Raw genomic sequence first — 23315 nt, forward strand, 5'->3', positions numbered from 1 at the left:
ATAAAATGTGAGCTACAAAACAAGAAGAGAATGAGTGTAAAATAAGTGCAAGTAGGTGAAATTAGATGGGTAAATTATATATTTTCCTATATATATATATATATATATATAAACACACACATACTATTTATCTTTAAATTATTTATTTTTTAAATTCATTTTTTTTGTTTTAAAGTTATTTTAATTTTAAATAAAATATGATTTGAATCTTTCACAAATAGTATCCAATGTAATACTAAACCATCTCATAACTTGTATCATTAAAATAAAACATAACTATATATATATACATATATATATATATATATATATATATATATATATTAGCATATAAAAATTTAAAATGCTTTTTTTTAAAATTCATCAATAATAATAATAATAATAATATATTTATATAAAATCAAAGTACTTATGCAAAAAATAAATTGAGTTATTAATAAAAACAAATGATGAATTATCAAAAGGAGCAGTGATACAAGTAAGTTTCACTTCGTTTTATTCATATGTTTTCACACATCAAAAAGTAATAATCTTTGTTGTAGTATCCATTACATAAACAAGATAAAAAAATAAAAATAAAATCCCAACTAAAAACTAAAAACCAACTAAAAACTTGAACCACCAATCTCTTTAAAAAAAATCTTAACAATTAGTGTAGGAAGTGAAAGACCTTAAATTCTCAAACCTTTGAAAAACTCAAAACTAGAGATTTCTGAATTTCAAAGGATAGTATAATTTACAACCTCACCTTGTCCCGTATGTAGAAAGACCCCATTACTATACCTTTACTATGCACTTTGTTAGTTTGAAGCCATCGCAAACCAAGTTGCCGTCCTCATGAATGGTGGAAGAGGTCAGTGCTGAGCACCACATGCACAAGTAAAGACTCAATCAATCCAATCATGCAGTCGAAGTCATATGAATAGAAACATAAAGACACACACACAGTGTCAGACACTCACTGCACTGCACTGCATCACCGCCAAGCTGAAGCTCCGTAACTCGCAGCATGTGCCACAATCCTCACAACCCCACTCTCTCACATCCCCAATGACGCTGCAAGTCGCACCATTTCCTCCTGCATCTCGTCAAGATCGAGCTCTGCAGCCACTTTCAAGCAAGTGGTTTATTTCTTCTGAACATGGTTGGTAGAGGACGGCATTCTGCTCACTGCAGCTCGACAGTTTCAGAGCTATGGTGATTCCGTTCAACGCTTACCGACATATGCCTTAATCCCTGTCACACTGTTTGTAAGTTAAAGTAGTAGTGTCACATGCTTTAGAAGTTTGGTTTGAGCAGAGCCCTGTGTTCTACTTGCTGAGTTGGGAAGGTGGATCAGAGTTTTGCATGTTGGTGATGTTGGAGCTCGTTGGACGCGGTTAAGTGTGCAGATCGGGACAAAGTTTTGCTTTTGTGGATAGTAACGAGCAGTATGATTTTTTCCCCTTCATGCAGTTGACGTTTACTCAGCTGGAAATGTGACCGATGATTCCGATTTTGCGAGTTACTAGTGGTGGTGCTCCTGCGTGGAGTGAAAAACTTGGAAGGGCACTGTGGTGCTTGAGGCGGCACGGTCGTTGCCAAGGAGCCAACTGATGGACTCTTCCTCACACAAGATTTCAGCACAATTCATGCATCAGTCGGCTCACGGGCGAGAGTCTAGGGTGGGCAGTGTGAGCGTCTGTCAACATGACTTGCTGGTGCACAGTAGCCCCGCATTCTCTAATTTCGTCAACCGTAAGGGATTTCTCAAGGACGAGACGATTCCTGAAATGGACATGGCTCTATTCGATGCTGACGCCCACACCGTGAAGAAGAACGTTGAGAAGATGGTGGGTGCGTGCGAGCAATGGGGCTACTTCTATCTTATAAACCATGGCGTGGAGTTGGAGCTCATGCAGAAGGTAGAGAAACAGGCGTACGAATTCTTCTCATTGTCGGCCGCTGAAGAGGTGAAACATCCTTCACAATGTTCCTTGCTGGGGAAAATCAAGTGGTGGTCTGGGAGAGTTGCAGTGAAACCTGCTGAAACCGACTTGGATGAGTACAACAACCAGCTCTCCTTTTCGGAGAACAACCATGAATTCTCGTACGTATATGGTCCCTTACAATCCTCTTGGGCTGCACATGGGCGTTGGCATGAGTAGCAAGCATCTTCTGATAGCAATGTGGGCATGTATTAGGGTAGGGTGGTTATACAAAAGTCACAAAAAATAAAAAATAAAAACATTCTTCGACCTAACAGAGTGCTGCAGAGGTTTTTTTTAAAAAACTCCAATGGCGTATCTTAATGAATTAAGGATTGCTTCGGGTTGCATAAATTTGTCTTCACGGTCTATTTAATTGATCTAGTAGCGAAATAAGTAGAGAATGAAGATTCAGCCCCCTGATTACGAAACTTTGAGTGCTCTTGACAGGACTGCAGTGAAGGAGTATGACGTTGTTATGAAGAAGCTTGCTAAGCGCATCGTGAAGCTTCTCGTCGTGGGTTTAGGGGTGAAGGCCTGGCGGTTCGATGATTTCTTAGAAGGAGTTGAAGCTTCATTGAGATGGAATTACATGCCACCATGTCCACGACCTGAGAATGCAATGGGTCTCCGTCCTCGCACTGACCCATACCTCATCACGCTGCAGCACGATAGCGGAGTTGGAAACTTGCAGATTTATCGAAACGGAAAATGGCTTGGCGTCCCGTTTCGAGCAGATGCTCTGATTGTCAACGTTGGCGACGTGTTTGAGGTTAGTGCAGCAAGTACGAAAATTACAGTTATGCGTTTTTCTCGTTTAGCAATTCTCGCCAACCACTGATCCTCATCCTCAAGTGCATTGAGAATGTTGAAACTTACGAAGCTGTTCAACTGGAGCCGTTTATTTTATGAGGTTATGGTGCAAAATACTTACGTGTTGGCCGCAGATTCTGACAAACGGCAAGATCGCGAGCCCCTCGCACAGGATAGTGGTAAATGAGGTGGAAGGGCGTCTATCAGTAGCTCATTGTCTGGCACCGTCAAAGTTGGTTACCCTTATTCCCCCTCCAGAGATTTTAAGATCTGGGCCCAACCAGTACAAGGCGAGGACCTATGCGGAGTATCTGGGTGCTAGAAAGAGGCTAGGCTCATCCAACTCCCTCGAATTCATGAAACTGCCAACCAGCGTGTGAAGGCAGATGCAATTCTCAGGCTCACCACTGTCAGTTTATGACTTAGGGATTGATCGATTATCACTCACCAAAATGTAGTGGCAGATCAATCCTTCAACCCAAGTGAGAAAAAATAAAAAAACCAAATATTTTGTCCAATCATCAGTTGTGAGCCATGCCAGATTGCTCCTTTGATCTGGTGTTGGACAGTATTCATGATTTACAACGGTGGAAAAATAATCATCTGTACCGAATTGTCCAACACCTGGGCTCGTCCAGAAGTACTACATCAATCATATTGAGCAAATATGGGTCTAAATCGTCCTGAGATCTCCTGTGACTAATTTCCTAATACTGTGTGAATTCATTCAAGTTTGTTACTGATTTAAAAAAAATGTCAAGCTTGAAATTGTGTCAACACTGGTGTGGTTTTCGACAAATGAGCGTAAATCACATGTTAAGCATGGACTTTGCAGAGTAGAAGCAGCTACAGCGTGGCCACCGCTTGTTCCATTAACTGAACCGTTGCTGATCCATCGTACTACAGAAGTAACAAGTACAATCTCAGCCACTAGTCACCCGCCACTACATTCCATTGGTTCAGCGTGTAGCCATCGTATGTTATTTAAGTTTAGCACGATCTGGGATGATCAGCATGTTTGGAGATAATTTAGAATTGGTGGTCCACGATCATCAGATTTGCCCTGTATGGACAAAAAGAAGAGCCTGATACACCACATGACGATTGAATGGACCTTAAAAAAGCAATTCTGACCATCTAATGCTAACAAATGCAAGATTGAACAAGGAACAACCTGCCTCGTCAGATCAGACCCGAAGCTTGTTGAAGAGGCTTTCTACTCAACGTGATTGACTGTAGCAATAACATAGATTCAGCAAATTTCTGCACAGAGTAACACTTTAACAAGAGCAGCACTCACGCACAAATCAAAGGTAGGTTCAATGTGCAGCTCTCTCATACAAAATTTTGTGTACACAGGGAAACGAAGGGAAGGAGAGGTAAACTGAGTACATCATATAAACGGGAATAAAGCGTACTCAGAGTAGAACAGGTTCCAAATGAATCTGTAGAAGTTGGATATGGCTTCTTTGGAGTATTTCGCGGTATCTAACAACCAGGTCTGGTAGATGAGACTCAGCCCTAAGACAGCATGACCAGTGACCATGATCTTCGTCTTGAAAGCTTGGGGCAAGTAAAAGGCAGCTACAATGGCGCCGATGTAATTTACCAGGAGGAGACCAGCACCAAGGAAAGATATTTTCCGCACTCCCAGGTTGGTAGCGAATGTCGAAATGTTGAACTTCTTGTCACCTTCAATGTCGGGGAGATCTTTCGTGATGGCGATGACCGTAGCAAACAAGGTCACAAATATGGTTATGAACATGACGGACGGGCTCCATTCATATGAAAGCCCTAACGCAGCTCGTGTTGCATAATAGACTCCGAAGTTGAGGAGGAAACCGCGCACTGTGGCAATGATCATAAAGGCAGGAACGGGATATTGTTTCAACCGCAACGGCGGCACCGAATAGATAGTCCCAAGGAACAGGCCAAATGTATACAATGTTGTGATGAGAGGGCCGAAATTGGTAGCCACAAGGCCAACCCCTAATGCAGCCAGGCCCCCGACAAGCGCCCACGCAGCAGGAACAGATAAATCTCCCGCGGCAATTGGCAAGAATGGTTTGTTCACCTTATCAATTCCTGAGTCGAATATCTGATTGATACCCACAATGAAGCCATTCCCACACAAGAGCGCAAGCAGACCACGAAGCGCCTTCGGTAGCAGCGCCCAGTTGATAAGCGTGGGGTTTTCCAGCAATGCACGCGTAACGAGCGCGCTCGTCCCAAGAAACGTCCCACGAATGGTGTGCGGGCGGAGGAAGCGCCAGAATGCGTCGTAGAACAACGCAATTCGCTGCGGCAGAGGGGCAAACGATGCCGCAGATGCAGCTGCCGGGTCGCGAATCCCACTCACCTCGCTCTGCTGTGGCTGGGAAGCTGGCAAGTCCCCTCCGAGGCTTCCAGCACTGTCTGAGCTGCACCTAACTTTCCATACTCTCGCCTCGCTTGCGCAACCACCTTCCCTTCTAACCCTACACTGCAATCCTTGTGCATATTCCCGCTTGCGAAGCCCTTTGAATGCATCGCCTAGCGCCAATCCGCCTGGCAGTCTCCGCGTGGCACCCCTGCCTTGGCTGAGTGCAACACTGGACGAGGACGCTTGTGCTACATCTACTACAATTGCTGTGAGACCCATGTCTCAATGCCGAATTGCGGAAATGGGGAGCTCGAGATCCAGGCTCTTACTTCCTCATCCGCGGAAGCAGTGTACCCGTGAAGTGAGAGTTGTAGTCCGAGCCCAACTCCCCGCTACCGAGCTCCCCTGCCCACTCATGACCTCCTTCGTCATCCTTTCTGCTGCCTGCCTTGAGCCCACGTCCCCGTCCCACCGACCCCGGCCTCCGAGACCCGGATTAGATACCCTAACTCTATACCCGGGCGCATACCCGACCCTACCCTTTGGCTTTTTGGACAACTCGGGTGTTAAATCTGCTGGTGCATTGATCTTGATGCATTGTTCTTGTCAGCTCTTATATTCGACTCTGCATTTAGTCTTTTGTTTTTTAAGAGAAGAGTGCATGAAGGAAAAATTTAATAAAAATAAAATAATGATGTTAGAAAGGTAAGTAAAGAAAAATTACTTTTTTACAAACAAGTGAACATGGATTAATCCTTTCACAGTCTGAATTTCCGTTTTGCTTTTAAATGTTTAACTGGTATGTACGGTTTATTTTTAATTCAACTAGATCATAAGCGTAACTAATCTTATATATATATATATATATATATGTATATATATTCATATATTTGCAAGGACTGTGAGGTTCTAATTTAGATTGAGCAGAAACGTTCAATATAAAATATTTGAAAAAAGAAAATTATATATGTATCTGTTTTTTAACTCAAAAAATTGATCATGTTCAAAAAAGATTAAAAAAAAAAATGTAAGTGTTACACAATTTCATGTCTAATAGAACTAAATTAAAATAATATGTACTGCAATGTGTCTTTTCTTTTCTTTTTTCTTTTCGAGTAATAATAATAATACTGAATTATATTTAGTATGTTGTATGTTGAATGAGAAGTTTTCTATCATTTGATAATTTTAAGCTACTTCTTGTAAATGGCACATATTATTAACATTTCAAAATATTTACATACAAATTAATGAATTAATGGTTAAGTGTGAAGTTGTTCACATAAGACGTTTAACGATTTATTGCCTCTTCCTTGCATGCACAAATGTATCCCAGTAAATTTATAGTCTTAGTACATGGAAATTTTATAAATTATGCAAAAAATATTAGTTAAGGGATATAAGTTCACGACCTAAGAACAACCTTTTGTTCCAACAAATACGATCAAGTAAAACAAGGAACATTAGTTAAGAAGAATAAAAAAGATACATTTGTATAAATCAAAAAAATATTCAAAAAAGTTATCATTTTTCTCCAATCACTTGTACCTTCCAATTAGATTAAGGCTATAAATCCTCATGCTAACATTGTATGATAGTGTTGTAATTAACTCATCATCACATTGAACCAACTTCCCAATTGAAACTGGAAATGTTGAACAAGTATGTAACGGCTCATCATGCAACACCGTGGTGGAACTGGAATCATCCAAGGCTTAGTCACGCAATATCCACGTCAGCATTATAACGTCCACGTCCTCATGGGATGTCCACGTCATCGTCGTGTGAATGCACCCATGCGATGAAGGCCTTATCTCCCCCGTGGGAGGGGAAGCGAGGCGAGGCGCTGCTCGCCTCTTCCCCGAGGGACTAAGATTTATCGACCCCTTGGGAAGGAAAGCACAGTTTAAGGCCCGTGCTGGAGAAGAGGAGCCGAGACTCGAGGATTGTTGGCCATGGCGACCTTGCTCAAAGGGCTGCAATGGTCGCCATCGCCGGCGCGCCTGGCTACCTGCCACTCGTCGCGAGTGCTGGACCATGCCCGCTCGGTTGCATTCCCCCGGACTTTCTTTCTGCACGCGCCCTCTGGATTCACACCCTCTCGATTCGGCAAGGTTTTGAACTCTAGGAGTTTCAGCGTCGCCAAACGTGGAGGTGGCGCGGTAATTGTGCGAGCCGAGGGGAATGGCGGCGACGAGGCGGGCAGAGGAGAGCGGTTCACTGTCACCACGCCACTCTATTACGTGAATGCAGCCCCGCACATGGGAAGCGCTTATCCGACTATTGCTGCTGATGCTCTGGCTCGATTCCAGGTAATTGTCTTCGCGCGCTGGATGTTCGTCGCGTTTGATTGTACTCGGTCTTGGGGAATTTCATCGCTCGTAGAGCTTACTGTGCGGTTTTCGGTTTTCATAGTTGATGCCAGTGGTTTGGTTTCTCGATCTGACGGCGCGCGGGGGTGGTTGTGTGCAGAGGCTGCAAGGGCGGGATGTGAATTTTATCACAGGAACTGACGAGCATGGAGAGAAGATCGCTCTCGCTGCCGCTGCCAAGGGGCGGGCTCCTAAGGAACATTGCGATGCTGTCGCTGCAGAATATCAACTTTTGTGGAAAGAAGTAAGAGAAAGTTTTTTTTTCCGAATTATATATATATATATATATATATATATATATATATATATATAAATATATATATGAATGTTTTTCAATAACCGGTTATATACAGACGGTCGACAGTACTGCAGTATTTATAATTCTTGGCCCAAAACACTCAAAATGTATTCATTTCTGTAATTATTTCTAGTTATTTCTAGTTATTTCTATTTATTTATTTATCTGTTGTTGTTCTTTGGAATTAGTATATTTTCGGACCTTGTTGTGTGTTCTTCTCTGGAGGTTTATTTCGTGCCGACTTATCGTGATATGATTAACAACTTTTAAGCAGGAGAGTTATCTGCTGTAATCATGAGTAGATCTCCATTTTTTCTGCTCAAATCACTGCTTTATTGCTGCCTTTTGTTTTAAAGTGAAGGATTAAATGTTGACGTGTTGAGGTTCTCCTCTGTGTGGCAGCTAGGTATAGCTTATGACAAATTTATAAGGACAACCGACAGTCATCACGAGACTTTAGTAGATGAATTTTATAAGCGTGTTGAAGCGAAAGGAGACATATACCAGGCCAAGTACGAGGGCCTCTACTGTGTCAACTGTGAGGAGTATAAGGTACCCGATATCACAACTCATGTCTGTAGCGTTCCCAGTAACTTGCACCACATGCGTCTTGGCTTTTTAGCTTAAGTACTTCCTGCCACAATCTTGGTATTCATTTGTTAGTCTTGTATGCGGGCATATTGGTAGAAAATGTATTTATTGGCTCGAATAACGTCAGTCTGTCAGCAAGGTTGGTTTGTGCTTAAACTAATTGGAAGGGCCATATGGGAAGAGGGGTGGGGCAGGATGAAGACGAGTTGATAGAGGATCTGTGTTGTCCTATCCATAGGAAGCCTTGTGAGGCCCGCAATGAAGACAACTATTTCTTTGCTCTGTCCAAGTACCAGCAACCGCTAGAAGAGCTTCTCTCATCCAACCCAAACTTTGTGCGACCTTCTTTTCGAATGAATGAGGTTGGACATGTCACTGAGGCATTTTAATCGCTATCTATTTCAGAATTACATAGTTATGTCTAGAAATGAATCTGAATTTTTGCAGATTGCACCTCATCATATTTCAGAATTGAGCCTCACTGTAGCGGCGTATTTGATTCGGTAGCGGCAATATTTTATTCCGTATCTGAGAGGTTATTAACATGAGAACAACAGGTTCAAGGGTGGGTGAAGGAAGGTTTGCGAGATTTTTCTATCTCGCGAGCAGCAGTAGAATGGGGTATTCCTGTGCCAACCAACCCAAAGCAAACTATCTATGTGTGGTTTGATGCTCTGCTTGGGTACCACGCTTTCACTTTTACTTCTTCTCTCTTTTCCTCTACGCGGCCTTCTCCTTGCTATTTCTGTCCACATGGTCTGGGAAGTGAATTGCTGTAATCTTTAATTTCTCCTTTTCTCACAGCTTCTTGTATATTTTATCATCCTAAGCTTTCTACATAGTTGTGCATTTGAAAACTATGTCGCAGTTATTTCTTCTTTTCAATGTGATAGACATATCAAATGTAACACGGTCATTACAGATATATATCAGCTCTTCTACCAGAAGGAAAGGAGCCGATTTTGACGAATGCAACCGAGAGGGGCTGGCCTGCTTCTGTGCATATCATCGGCAAGGTTTGTTGCCATTCATTTACTGAACCTGGGTTTCTACTCATTCAATTTTTTGACGTATGCTGTCATCATCCATCGTCAAGTGCATATATACCTTTGAAATTCTTTGTTTACTGGAGTCGACTACCACAACTGCTGGTTCAAAGTGCTCAGTTGCAGAAGAAGCTCCAGGTTGAACTACAATGCTCCTAAAATATGGACGTCGCTGTACAGGACATTTTGAGGTTTCATGCCGTATATTGGCCAGCAATGCTTATGTCTGCCGATCTACCCCTTCCAGAAGCTGTTTTTGGCCACGGATTTCTGACAAAGGTATGTAAGTAAAAGTTCTTTCCTCCCTGTGTAAACAAATTTTTATAAAAGGAAGCGTGGGCTGGTTCTCACACCTTCAGACCCATCTTTCAACTTCTTGTACAATGATGGTGTGCACTGACGTTCCCATCGAAACATCTTTGGAGATGCGGTTTTAGGAGACCTGAGAAAGGATAGTTCTCATCACCGCCTCAGTTCTTCCTCATATTGCCAAGAACTAAAGTCTAATAGATTGAAATCATTACTGCAGGATGGTTTGAAAATGGGAAAATCACTGGGTAACACAATCGAGCCCAGGGAGCTGGTGTCAAAATTCGGTCCCGATTCTGTTCGTTATTATTTTCTGAAGGAGATTGAATTTGGAAAAGACGGAGACTTTTCTGAGAAGCGATTTATCGAAATTGTCAATGCCAATCTGGCCAACACTATTGGTAATTCAACGATGATTGGTCTAGTTGGCTAATGGAAGATTTGGGTTAATGAGTTACTTTGTTTGTATGTTTGTTTTTGTTTTTGTTTTGTTTTGTTTTTTTTTTTTTTTTTTGTTTTTTTGGTTTTTTCCTTCACGAATCTTACAGGTGTAAATTTTTTAGTTAGCAATTCTGAATCGTTACAAAGTATGTTAGTTTTACTTATGTATACCTGACGAAGCTGGGTCTTGCAGGCAATCTGCTGAATCGTACACTCGGATTACTGAAAAAAAACTGCGATGCCGTTATTCCTGTTGACTCGAGCTCCATTTCAGAGGAAAATCCTATACGAATCCTCGCAGCTGAATCTGTAAGAATCGTTAAATCATGCACAAAATAGTTTGATTATGCAAGTTCTCCTTGTTACATGACGCAACATTTGTCCGTGTTGTTGCAAATACGTTTGCACGACTTGACTTCTTAGCTTACAAAGTTCTTATACATTTGAATCCTGCTTTCTCCTCCCTACTGCTTTTGTCATACTTCTCTCATATACCCGTAAGATGAATTTTCCCACGTGAGTAGGACCAACAAACTTTGCGATTTGTGATCAGGTTAGTAAAGCAAAGCTTCACTATTCAGAATTGGACTACTCGTCAGCATGTGATATCATCCTCGGAATTGCTACTGCTGGCAATCTCTACATGAGTGAGAAAGCCCCCTGGTCTCTCTTCAAGGAAGGTGGCTCCGCTGCAGAGGATGCAGCTCAGGTACCATTTACTTCATTGAGGTTGCAATAGTGCAATGTTCAATCATGTTTTCAAAATGACATGTATCCTGATATTCATCTTCACTCACTTGAAAGGATGTGGATTTTATGTTACGATCCTGTAGCCAGTAAAAATGTGTTCTGGTACATCATGTACGAGTGCATTAAAAAGGTCTTTCCTTCCGTAATATAAATTCTAACTGTGCGCAGAATTGATATTGCGAACAACAGTCTATTCTTTGCTCGATAGCTGCCTGAGTTCATTTGAGTTGTGGTTAATGTGATAACTGCAGGAGTTGACAGTAATTCTGGAAGCTGTTCGAATAATAGCTGTAGCCCTTTCACCTGTTGTTCCGGAGCTTTGTAATCGGATCTACTTACAACTGGGCTTCACTGAAGCAGATTTTAAATCCATTTCCTGGGTAAGTCGCCATGTATCACTTCGTTCTCCATTTCATGGAACTTAGTTTTCCTGCGTGCCTGATCCTGTTCAGTTAACAGCTTCAGTTCAATGAAGTATTACGATTTGAGTTAGGCAACCAGAACCTCTCGTGTAGTTTTGAAGGGTGTCGTGTAGTGCAAGAGTTGAAAATAACCAATCGTTTTAACCGTCTTATCCTGTTCGCAGAATGACACGCAGTGGGGCGGATTAAAAAGCGGCCAGGTGATGGCAGATGCTCAGCCTATTTTTCAAAGGTTAGAAGTTCCAAATGCACCAGAGACGCAGAGCACACCTCCGAAAAAGGGAGGGAAGAAAAATGATGGGAAGAAACAGAAAGGCAGTGCAAAGCAAAAGGCTGATTCAGCTGTTGTCAACGCTAGTGCGTCTTAATTCTTTTTCTGGGGTATCATGTAATATTTTATTTCCCTTCTTAGTAGTGTACACCTTTCGGCTACGTGGTTGGATTTCACAATGTTGTGCCTGTGTTGCTGGATTGCTGGTTTGTACTCTTTCTAAATCATCTTGAATTATATATTGGCTCTTAATACAGTATAGGGAGCAGGCATTACATGGTTTATTGAATTCAACTGTAAGGAGTCGATCAATCCTGAGTGTATTACTTCGTTTTCTTCGTTCTGGCCTGACTTTTTCAGTTCAGTTACGTACTCTACTCTAGCATTAAAATTAACACAGCTCCAAAAAATGTCGAGGAAATCAAATGTTGCAGTAGTGTTGCATATGCGTACATCAGTTTCTAGAAGGGGTGTTTAGAAACACTACCCGACATAGATTCTTATGGAAGAAACCCCTTCAGTCGCAAATTCTCATTCAAAAGGATTACAAATGCAAAAACTTCTTTAAGCATCCCATTGAAGCTCGCGGAGAATATTACTGCATGTTGAAGTTGCAATTTGCATATAGAACTATAAATTTAGAAGTTATTTACAAAGAAATTCAAAAAAATGAATTCATGATTGAAGGTTCTGAAACAAAACTACTTCATGATAACCTTTAATCATACCAATCCATTACAGTTCTCTACAATACCTGTTATTGATGCTTCTAATTCAAGCTTCCACAAAGCATTTAAAACAAATGAGATTGAGTATACAAAGTAGGTTTCCAAAAATCAATTCACACATCGTCGCAGTAATTAAGGTCCAGAAAAAGTAGGATTCAAAGGAGTAGGGAAAAGTAAAAGGCAGAACCTTCAATGACATTGGAGAAACCTTCATCGTAGGTTGCGCCATCGTCACCCTCCTCCCGGTGGTGATTGCAACTCGCCTACGGTTCGAGGCTAGATTGTGTTCTCCGAGGATGGGGGGGGGCGGTGTGGACGAGCCCCTAGAAATTGTGATTAGTTTCAGAGGTTCGCTTGCCGTGGCGGTGTCGAAATCCTCTGTACCGGACATTCCAGCTGTTGAGTCTTCATTGATATTTTAGACTTGCGTGATTCGGGCAAGCATGCCGTTAGGGTTTAGGATGATTCGAGGTTTTGTGGAGAATCGAAGGGCTAGACTTGTTCCGTTTTCTCGTGAAGGTGCTTTGGTGGAAGAGTAATTACGAATGTTGCGACCTAGCTCTCGGATTTCAGGGATTTTTTGGCCTTGAATTTGGAGGTTATGTGCCGCGGTAGGAGTCTTGAGAGGAGGGTTTAGGGTTTTAGGATTTTTAGGATTCGAAGTTCTGTAGCCTACGCGGTGATAATGGGCGCCGAGGAGGAGGTGGCGGGTGCTGCTAAAGCGATTACCAAGACATCTGGAGCGCCGCGTAGGTATGTGCGACAACAGATTCCAGATAGCATTTTGAATGATCCGGCGTTGAAAGCAGCGATGGCTGTGCTGCCGGCCAATTACAACCTGGAAATTCCGAAAACTGTGTGGCGGGTGAAGCAGGCAGGGGCGAAGAAAGTGGCTCTACAGTTCCCTGAGGGATTGCTCTTGTATTCGCTCACAATTTGTGACATTTTGGAAGAGTTTGCGGGTGTGGAGGATTGTTTTGTCCTGGGGGATGTTACTTATGGTGCATGCTGTGTGGACGATTACTCAGCTGCTGCGCTTGGGGCCGAGTTTCTGGTGCACTACGGTCATAGTTGTCTGGTGCCAGTTGACGTGTCGCAAATTCCCTGCTTGTATGTATTTGTTGATATCCAGATTGATGTTGCGCATTTGGTGGGAGCTGTGAAACACAATTTTGAGGTAGGTACCAAGCTCGCATTGGCCGGTACAATTCAGTTTTCAACAGCCATTCAAGTAGCGAAGACACAACTTGTGAGATACTTCCCACACATTTTAATCCCTCAGTCGAAGCCACTTTCCCCCGGTGAGGTCCTTGGGTGCACATCGCCGTCTCTACCGGAAGGAACAATCGATGTGGTCATCTTCGTTGCTGACGGTCGATTTCATCTTGAGGCCTTTATGATAGCAAATCCTAACGTGAAAGCTTACCGGTACGATCCTTACTCGCGGGTACTGACTCACGAGAAGTATGATCAGAAGGGTATGCGAGAGGCTCGACGCAAAGCTATAGAAGCAGCTCAATTGAGCAATAGGTGGGGCGTAGTATTGGGAACTCTCGGTCGGCAAGGAAATCCACAAATTCTGAAGCACTTGGAGAAGCGCCTGGAGGCGCGTGGGGTTCAGTTTGTCACTCTTCTCGTTTCTGAGCTTTCGCCCTCGAAGCTCGCCCTTTTTAACAGATCGATTGATGTGTGGGTGCAAATTGCATGCCCCAGGCTGTCGATTGATTGGGGGGAGGCTTTTCCGGGACCATTGTTAACTCCTTACGAAGTTGAGGTTGCACTTGGATACGTTAAGCCATGGTGGGTTGCGGAAGGGTGGACAGAAGGCTCCTGGCCGCAGAATCGACACATGGCAAGTAAGCAAACTGTGGATGTTGCACATGAAGCTAATGTTCAAGGCGTAGAATCTCTCAGTATAGAAGAAAAGGTACTTAATGAGGAGTCTGCAGGGAAAGTGGATGTCGTTGCTACGCCATCTTTGGATGCAGCAAACGACTTGGAAGTTGGGCCGTACCCTATGGACTATTACGCCAGAGATGGAGGCCCATGGAATTCCGTCTACCAGAGGGGTCCAATTTCAAGTAGACGAGCTGGTGCCGTCGCAAAGATCTTTCCGCAATCGGCTGGAACTGTAGTCAGCATTACGTGACAATGTTTAGAATGTTTAGAATCCCAACTTGGATTCAAGGATGGTTTTTATGTTCACAGATGTATTCCAGGAACTGATTATTCTGACTCAAAGAAGGCAGAGTGAAGAGTGATCATACTCGACCAGCCTGGTGCCCTGACTTTGTTTCCAGGATTGAGTGCCTACCAGCAAATCAATTGCTAGAATAGATGTAGCGTTCGGCACCAAGTCTTCTCTGGAATTGTCATTCTCGTGTCATATGGCGGAACTACTCGCCGTCAAATACTTGCGATTTAAGATATCAAAATGAGCTTCGAAAGATGAGGCTTAGACGCTTCTTGCAACTATATTATAGTTCCTTGATTTTACCCACGTATTTGCATTCTCTCTTAATTCAATTCGATTACTTCGGTTTTGACTGTTATATTAGACCAGGTGAACATGGCTGTTGGATCTGCGAAATCATCCTTGCTCGCATCTGGGTTACTTGGCCATCTCTCATGTATTGGAGCATGTATTGGAGCATCTCTGATACTGTACCCACCTGAAACAGCCGAGTATTCGTTTAAGCACTCGAGCGCTGCAGCCATACATCAGGGAACGATTTGCTGAAATTTCCTTCGAAGGACTCTACAAATCCGGGGTTGATTTGTAGAACGTAAAGCATCCAGGCATCCATTAGGTGTTTAGTCGTAAACAAGCAACAAGCCACCTCTTGTGTGGCACCATCCAGTCGTTTTAATCTCATGGCTTCAAATGCCTCGCAAATGTATCAGTGGTCAGTTTTCCGTCTACTCCCCTTCAGCTGAAGAGCTAAAATCTGTTCGAATTAATTTGATCCGATTGTTAGGATTGTCACTTTCCATGAGTGGTGGTTAATTTACTTGGTGATAAGAATTGCCATGTATGCAGCAAGACGAAGCAACAACGTAACACCCTGCTCATATGGCACGCATACTAGACTATGTCGTCGCTTCTCGCCTTTAGCCTCCTTTCTTATGGGTAGAGCCAACTCGAAGCAACCTCCGAAATGCTGCAAATCATTCTCTCGCGAGGTTGAAGGTAAGTGCCACAGAGCAATCTAGTCCAATGATGTTTTAAACATCACATGCATTGCCACTGAGGGGTTTAAAAAGAAGTAAGACAGTTTCAGGCAATTTAATGAGTTGCAACTCTTCGTTTCAGTCTCAGTCAAAATTGTTGTTACATACACCAGGAGATTGATCCTAACTTGAAGCTCTGAAAGAAATGTCCCGTTCAAGGTAGAAAAACTATTAACTAGACGTTGGCATAATCACCTACTCTAAGACCTACAACCATCCAACAATCTTTGTACGCGCCAGCTAGTACCTGCATTCACGAAGTTGAAACGTATTAAAAAAAGCTTTCAGTTTACAAGGTTCATTCCGTCACGCATCTAAAAATTTCAGACCCGCTGGTAAAAATTGGTGAAGCTCAATTCTCAGCTTAATGCCTCACTCTTAGGTGAAGAACCAGCACCTCAGCATCCAAATTATAGCCATGCTGTAGCAAATAAGTGCTTCAGAGGGATACCGACGTACCTTCTCTAAACAAAAAGTATAGATCCTTTTCATTTCGTCCCCGTTTTCTGTGTGGTAAGTCACTTGCACTGCTTGTAGACCTCTTTTATCTCCTGGCCCATGAAACACCATCGGCGATACCATCTGCAAAGACATGTTAGAAACATTAGAACTGGATGTCCGTCAGAAGTTAAACAGTTATTAAGGTAAAGAATGATATAGAGAATCTCAGTTGCCACAAAAACAGAATTTTCGTGACCTCAACTTGGGGGATGAGCAACACGTAACGATAATCGTGTATCAAAACCAAGAGGATACTGCTCATTTCATTTCATGGAGAATGACGTCAAAGTGACAATCGTGTAATACCTCCCATTCTGAGAAGTTCAGCAGAGGTGAATACATGGGGTCGCGGACAACATTTCCAAATTCCTCGAGAGTTAAATATCTTACTGCAGCATTCCAAGCTCTGGCAGAACTCGTTGAACCCCTTGCCTGAATCGAAAGGGATTAGTGAAATGAAGTTCAGACGACGTGTGTCTCGAAGAAACACGTAACAGAATAATGATGAAAATAAATTAATACTGTATATGACAAGGCGGTATGTAACCAAGTGTTGCTGACCCGATTCTAGCTTAAAGCGCACTTCTCTAAATTCTACAATACAAATCTGTGCGCTCCTGACGCGAATGCATATGTGAAGGACATACTAACAATATCCTATGTTCTTCGTGAAAGATGCCCTTACATAGGGCATGCTTCAAACAGACGCTACTTCAGATTCTTTGGAGTGAAAATTTACCTTGCCAGAAAGTATCTCCTCCACTCTGGCGGGCATTGCAAAAGCAAAAGCTGTTTTGATGCCACTATCTTCTTCGGGCCAATCGTTGCGCATCAATGCATCCATCTAAACACATCAAAAATGATGATTACAAAAAAAACCTTGATGCACAATAAACCCTTGACGATGGCCAAGGAAACGTATATCACATGTTGTGCTGTGCACTATTTCGACAAATTGTTTAGCATGCTGCAATTGTACATGTACAAGTTCACTTTTCCAGTTCTATGACATCAAAAGAATCGACGATGACTGACACTAAGTGCAGTGTTAACCTTTTCACTAGTGAACGATTGTTACAACCCCAGAAATAAACGTGCAAGAGTTGCACATTTCTCTGATCCTGCAGATTGCGCTCTATATACAGCAATACCTAATTCAATCACAAGAATATAAATTTAAGTCTCACCTGAACTCTAACAACAGTGGTCGGGGGCATGAGAGCTGTGGGTTTACGTCCCTCCAATGGCCACATTTGTTGAGTAGAATCCACATGCTTCATGAACTCCGCAAGCACCGTGTCCAATTCAGACATCTCTCCATTGCTTCCTACCTTACCACAGGTTTCTTCACACTTGAGAATAATTGCATTGTGTCGATCCCAACAAATGAAGTAGACCTACTTTATAGATACATCATATGAAATTCATGTCCCGATCACGTAATAAGCCTGCCACTTGTGAACCTCGGGAGCAGAACAACTGACGCCATAGAGATGAAACAGCTACCAAACAGTTTGAAGTTTCAGTCATACCTATTCCTGCTGTGACAATACTTATAGATTCGCGAGCCATACACTTTACTTGAACTAAGGGGTCTCAATCAAAACCCATTCCAATGATGCTGACATAGTGAGATATCCCATCCACATTAAGCACATGGTATCCAAACTGAACCATGACCATCAGGCTACCGTTCCCTAGTAGAAACCGGAACCACGCTACCAGAGGCCCGAACAAATACCCGATCCGAAAGAAGTCAGAAAGCAAGTATCTGCACTACACTAAATGCAGACTAGAAAAATTTCGAAGTTAAAAATTGGCAGCTAAATTCAATGTAGACAGGCCCAATTCCTCCACCTCAACCAGAACCCAACTTCCACATTCTCCGTCTCTCAAAAATGAAATGAACCATGACATTATATCAGGAGAGTAGAAGCAAACCGGATGCAGCAAGAGCGACCACGGAATGAGAATTCGATCTCCTCCGGAGACTCCGACTGCTCGCTACCAGTGTTCCCCTGTTGAAGCCCACCCGACGCCGCTCTGAAGATGAAACTTCACATATCATCGACGAATTGGGCTTTCGATCAGGAATGCTGGAGCCCCGTCGTTGGTCTTGGCACAGCCACGAGTGGTGTGGTGCAAGAGCCGCCATAGCTGCAAGAATTCTGATCACAACACGGCAGCACCCGCAAATCCAAGGCAGCTTGCTGGGCTTCGCCTACGTCGCCGCGCTTGGAAGTCCTAAAGGCGATGAAGATAAGAACCGGAGGAAATCCGGGCATAAACATAACCACGGTGTCAATCTCGGCCCATCCTGGAGTTCCTCAATAGAGAACCGCGATGCCAACACATTATGTGAAATACCCGGCCACGATGTATACAGCAATTTGATGTGTGCTTGTAGCCTAAGCCCTATATTAAACCTGCCTGAGAGTAAAGTAGTGAAATCTTGGTTCGAGATGACCCTAAACTACCAAATGACAGCATAAGGTACCCAAAGCAAGTGTAGTGGTTATGGATTCAATCCCTTAGGTTTTGGTGCAAAACTCTTTCTTAAAACCCAAAATAATGAAACCTCACGAAGCTGTCATCAAAGCTTTCAATGGACATATACAGTAAAATTGCCACGTACCCGGGTCGACAGTGAAATACCCGGCCACGCTAATGTGTTGGCATCGCGGTTCTCTATTGAGGAACTCCAGGATGGGCCGAGATTGACACCGTGGTTATGTTTATGCCCGGATTTCCTCCGGTTCTTATCTTCATCGCCTTTAGGACTTCCAAGCGCGGCGACGTAGGCGAAGCCCAGCAAGCTGCCTTGGATTTGCGGGTGCTGCCGTGTTGTGATCAGAATTCTTGCAGCTATGGCGGCTCTTGCACCACACCACTCGTGGCTGTGCCAAGACCAACGACGGGGCTCCAGCATTCCTGATCGAAAAAGTAAAATCATGGTTTTGGTGCAAAGCTCTTTCTTAAAACCCTTTGTAGTGGTTATGGATTCAATCCCTTGCAATAAAATCTCTCTTATACTTGATGGAAACCTACGGCTCAAGAGGTTAACTTCCTTGATGTTTCAATAAAAAAAAAAGAAAAAAAAAGAAGGAAAAATCCCTTATCAATCTTCAGATTTGTTAAATGTGTAACCTTTTTTTTGATATTATGTGTATAACTATTTATATGTGGGTTCATTTTTGGAAAGATTTTTAAGGAGTTACTCAACTTGAAGTACACATGTGAGCCAAACACAACCAAAAGCTTGGTTGTCCTTTTTTCTCCTTTGAATTAATATTACTCACCAATTTAAATATTTATTATTATTTTTATTATTATATTAAAATATTGTAGATGTTTAAAAAAATTCATTGAAAGTCTATTTTGTATTTTATATTTAAAAGTATGACTAAGCTTCTATACAAAATAACATTGTTTGATTAGAGTTGTAACTAATAAGGACTCTAAACTTTGCCAAGAATTAAGCTTTAAAGTATTTAGATATAAAAATTTGAAGACAAGTGGAAACCTTCAAATAATTGAATACAATAGTAACTTTTAATGTTTGATCAGAATAATTTTGTTTTGATACAGTGTGACATAAATTGTTTGAGTAATTTCAAGCTTTTGATAATGTTGAATGCCCTTTGCTTATTCATAGATCCTTTCATTGAACTATGGTTGGCTATAATAATTTTATAATGCAAGTTGTTAATAAGAACCCATCTATATTCATTAACAGTAGAAAGAAGAAAAACTGAAAATCAACATCACCATCTTTAAATGGTACCTATGTAGCAATTAGTTTATAAAATTAATATTCTTACACACAATAATGTGATCACATTGCACAATATTTAGATGCTAATAACTTTATAACTGTTTCTTCTAAAGGTTAACTTGTATTATATTTATTATATTTTTCTGAAGCATTGATAAACATTGTGCATACATGATCCTTGTATCTAACATTTACAATGCATAAATTGCCATTTTTCTAAGGAAACTAGAGTATCACTAAATATGTAATTTGACAGTGATACTCCCTCTTCTCACAACTATTTATCATTCAAAGTGTTGAAAAAATTAGAAAAAATAAAAAGTGCAAACTGATAACAACTGTAAAATAGAATAGAATTTAGGAAACGCAACACATTCTAATACATTTGAAAAAGATGATAACTGAAAATATATTGTGAACTAAAAGAATCCTCAAAATTTAGGAAAAAAACAGAATGTTAAAAGTATGTGTTGTGTCAAAAATTAACAGTATTTTATGATAATTTAATATTTAAAACATACACAAATTCTACTGTGACAGATCATTATGTATATATATATATATATAGATATACAGAGTTTTAAAATGTATATTGCAAGGAATTATTGATTTTGTAATACTTTTAGAAGTGGTTTATAATAAAATACATTCAGGTAAAAAAATTAATTCCATTTTGAGATTTTTGTAATGTTGTATAGAAAATTTCTTTTTAAGAATTAATTAATTTCAAAAACTTTAACTCTTATAAGCCTGAAATATGTGTTTAGTGCTTGTTGTAAATTATATTAAAAAAATGTATTTGTTAAATATTTTTTCTTGCTGAATGATGTGTTAATAAATATTTACATCTTTATTTTATTATTATTAGTTTCTATAATTTGTATATCTAGCTATGTGATATATTAAAAAAATATGTGTATAATATTTCTAGCCACTTAGCATTTTTAAAATTAAAATATATATTATATATTTAATTTTATATATTACAGCTTCAGCTAATTTGAATTAGGTTTATAAATCTAACATGCTTACATTTATTTTTTTTCACAGAATAAATGTCCATTATTTCTTATTTGGTTTATATATACTTTTTAAATCTATTAACTTGTTAAAAAGTTAAATTACATTTTTGTTAATATTATTTTTACATAAATAATAGAAAGTGCATTTAAAATATTTTTATATAAGTGGTTGTCAAAACACCAGAAAACAAAAATATAATTGTGTTTACAATATTGATGATAGAAAATAAAGATTAGAATCACTATCAAAAGATAAAACTATATATATATATATATATATATATATATATATATTTTTCTTTTTTGTTTCTTTTTGTGGAGGTGTTGTTTATCAAAAGAATAAATGATGAAATATTGCAAAAAAATTACTATGTTTATAGAAAAATCAATTGTTGATATTATAAGGATACTTTTAAAATTTAGAAAATTTGGTATATATATACCAAAAACAAAGTCAAGGCAAAAAAAAAACTAAAGAAATTACAAAAAAGATATACACACACATGTATATATATAGAAACACATACATACACAGGTATTGCTAATGCCACCATAGTTGTTGCTATTGCCACTACAACTCCCTATCCATAGTTTTTTAGTTTTTATTTTTATTTTTCTTTCTTTCTTTAATTTATTCCAATAAATATTTTTTCATATTTCTCATAATTTTTTTATTTTTTATTTCTAAAAAAATTTGAAGAAATTTAATTAAATTTTAATGAAAAATAAAATTTTAAAATAAATTGTGGCAATAGTAAAAATTGTGGTGGTATTATCAACACCCTATGCATGTACACTCCACAATTTACCATTAAAATGGGCAATACTCAATAAGCTTACTCAAAATATGCTTTGGACATTGTGTGTTCTTTTCATTTAAAACAAAAACAAAAATAAAGAGTACTCTTACGTGTAATAATCTTGTGCACTACAAACCTTGTCTTTATGCAATAATCTTATGCACTACAAACCTTGTCTTTATGCAATAATCTTATGCACTACAAACCTTGTCTTTATGCGTGGATCATTTGCAAAGCAAAATGTCAGACCACTTTCTCACATGTGCATGCAATAAAACTAGACGCACTAATAGTTATTTTACATATCAACTTGAATCCACTCTCATCAAATAACATCAGATTCTAGAAGCAGAACTCTTAGCATCCACAATGTGTAGCTTGATATCAACAATTAGATCAAGTTTCTCTTCACATACCTTCAAGGTGCACAAGGCTTGAACACCTCTAGTTGTACCTCACTACCTTTTGTAAAGATTAAATTCTCCTAATGATATCCTGGTGGCTTGTTTCAATCAAAAAAATTCTGCCATAAATGTATCAATTCAAGCAGCTTGCAGGCATTCATGTACATTTTCAGCCATAAGTGTATTATTGCAAAGCGGCTTTCAGGCATTCATGTACATTTTCTAAGGCAAGCCACAATACTATATTCTTTGCTAAGAGCCCCCAGAGCAGTTTTCTAGCTTAGCAGCATGATTGTGCACTCCAACTCAATGATTTTATGCACAGAAATTCCTCTCTGATGTTAACATGATATCATGTCTTTGAAACTCACACTCCCAATTGTAAAGTGCTGCTCCCTCAAAATCTAATTCTCCGGGATGCGTAGCCCTAATTTGACTCCGCACTCCAAGTTCTGTTATCAGCAAACTTCATAGCAAACCCAAACGTATGGTATTCGTGGGGTCGAGTATTTGCAGAGTATCGTTCAATTACATTAATGCCAATAATGAAAAATTTATCACTTAAATGTGTGTGTTTGTGGATACGGGTGTGAAACAACTGTTGCGGAATCTCGTTAGAGTACGACGTTGTCGGAATAAAGAAAGAGAATCATGAGGAGGAGATAAATGGATGACGAGGCCAATAATGAGGGACGAGATCCTTCATGCAGCGCCAGTTCGGCTTGAACACAAGGACCTGCCCATGTCATGCCATTTGTTCCATGGATGTGTTGGATTGCTGGTTCTCCGGGATTCCTGTGTCACATGTATTTGCAGCCAGGATCTCAGTAACGTTCGACCTGAGAAGTGCCAAGATTTGGTGCATGCGAGTCGCAATCCGCTTTCCTAAGGCGACACGGCGTGAGCTTGCAAAAAACCCTCCATCACCCTGTTGTTCCCCATTTTTGTTGATGTGTACGGTGGCCCATCGCTCATCAGCAGTGGGGTAGCAAAACGTGGACGTCGAGGAGACGACAGCGTTGGTTGATGTTTTTCCAGCGAAAGTCATCCGTAGATTTTTGTATTTTTAGGTTATTTTATTTTTTGTCCTTTACTCCTTTTCTCTTCTAAATCTGGATTGTTCACACCAGATTGTTTCGGTTTCTGACGTCAAGCTAGGAGAGTGGGGATACAGTAAACAAATACGTGAAGTTTAACGTGCTGTATCCTTCG

At 40.5% G+C, this 23315-nt stretch overlaps 5 protein-coding genes across 7 annotated transcripts; 3 read left to right on the top strand and 2 right to left on the bottom strand.

Annotated features, from left to right (window-relative positions):
* Nucleotides 1-1004: 1004 nt before the first annotated feature.
* On the top strand, nucleotides 1005-3298 carry LOC112292816 (leucoanthocyanidin dioxygenase). Of its 3 annotated transcripts, none has more exons than XM_024541652.3 (4): nucleotides 1005-1197; nucleotides 1456-2089; nucleotides 2418-2739; nucleotides 2915-3298. In XM_024541652.3, exons 2-4 carry the CDS (start codon nucleotides 1596-1598, stop codon nucleotides 3158-3160), a joined length of 1062 nt encoding a protein of 353 aa, XP_024397420.1. In that variant the 5' UTR covers nucleotides 1005-1197; nucleotides 1456-1595; the 3' UTR covers nucleotides 3161-3298. The 3 variants fall into 3 exon arrangements, with proteins under 3 accessions (XP_024397420.1, XP_073395436.1, XP_024397421.1); XM_073539335.2 differs by having other exon boundaries at nucleotides 2933-3298; XM_024541653.3 differs by having other exon boundaries at nucleotides 1050-1250.
* A 796-nt stretch (nucleotides 3299-4094) lies between these two features.
* Nucleotides 4095-5557, bottom strand: LOC112292815 (putative homogentisate phytyltransferase 2, chloroplastic). The gene has a single exon (XM_024541651.3). It carries the CDS (start codon nucleotides 5419-5421, stop codon nucleotides 4174-4176), a length of 1248 nt encoding a protein of 415 aa, XP_024397419.1. The 5' UTR covers nucleotides 5422-5557; the 3' UTR covers nucleotides 4095-4173.
* Nucleotides 5558-7057: 1500 nt separating this feature from the next.
* LOC112292316 (methionine--tRNA ligase, chloroplastic/mitochondrial) lies at nucleotides 7058-11803 on the top strand. Its single transcript, XM_024540652.3, has 12 exons — nucleotides 7058-7454; nucleotides 7615-7758; nucleotides 8215-8364; nucleotides 8598-8765; nucleotides 8961-9085; nucleotides 9326-9419; nucleotides 9630-9728; nucleotides 9979-10159; nucleotides 10393-10508; nucleotides 10753-10908; nucleotides 11201-11329; nucleotides 11536-11803. Exons 1-12 carry the CDS (start codon nucleotides 7098-7100, stop codon nucleotides 11737-11739), a joined length of 1923 nt encoding a protein of 640 aa, XP_024396420.1. The 5' UTR covers nucleotides 7058-7097; the 3' UTR covers nucleotides 11740-11803.
* An 810-nt stretch (nucleotides 11804-12613) lies between these two features.
* On the top strand, nucleotides 12614-14845 carry LOC112292317 (uncharacterized). The gene has a single exon (XM_024540653.3). The coding sequence runs from the start codon at nucleotides 13056-13058 to the stop codon at nucleotides 14517-14519; it is 1464 nt and encodes a 487-aa protein (XP_024396421.1). The 5' UTR covers nucleotides 12614-13055; the 3' UTR covers nucleotides 14520-14845.
* An 800-nt stretch (nucleotides 14846-15645) lies between these two features.
* Nucleotides 15646-18309, bottom strand: LOC112292318 (uncharacterized). The gene is made up of 6 exons (XM_024540654.3): nucleotides 18044-18309; nucleotides 17290-17429; nucleotides 16842-16946; nucleotides 16409-16534; nucleotides 16061-16183; nucleotides 15646-15848 (listed from the first exon to the last, which is right to left on the bottom strand). The coding sequence occupies exons 1-6, from the start codon at nucleotides 18255-18257 to the stop codon at nucleotides 15777-15779; spliced, it is 780 nt and encodes a 259-aa protein (XP_024396422.1). The 5' UTR covers nucleotides 18258-18309; the 3' UTR covers nucleotides 15646-15776.
* Between the last annotated feature and the right edge of the window lie 5006 nt (nucleotides 18310-23315).

This window comes from Physcomitrium patens, chromosome 15, assembly GCF_059467195.1.
Source record: "Physcomitrium patens ecotype Gransden chromosome 15, ASM5946719v1, whole genome shotgun sequence".
Classification (NCBI taxonomy): domain Eukaryota; kingdom Viridiplantae; phylum Streptophyta; class Bryopsida; order Funariales; family Funariaceae; genus Physcomitrium; species Physcomitrium patens.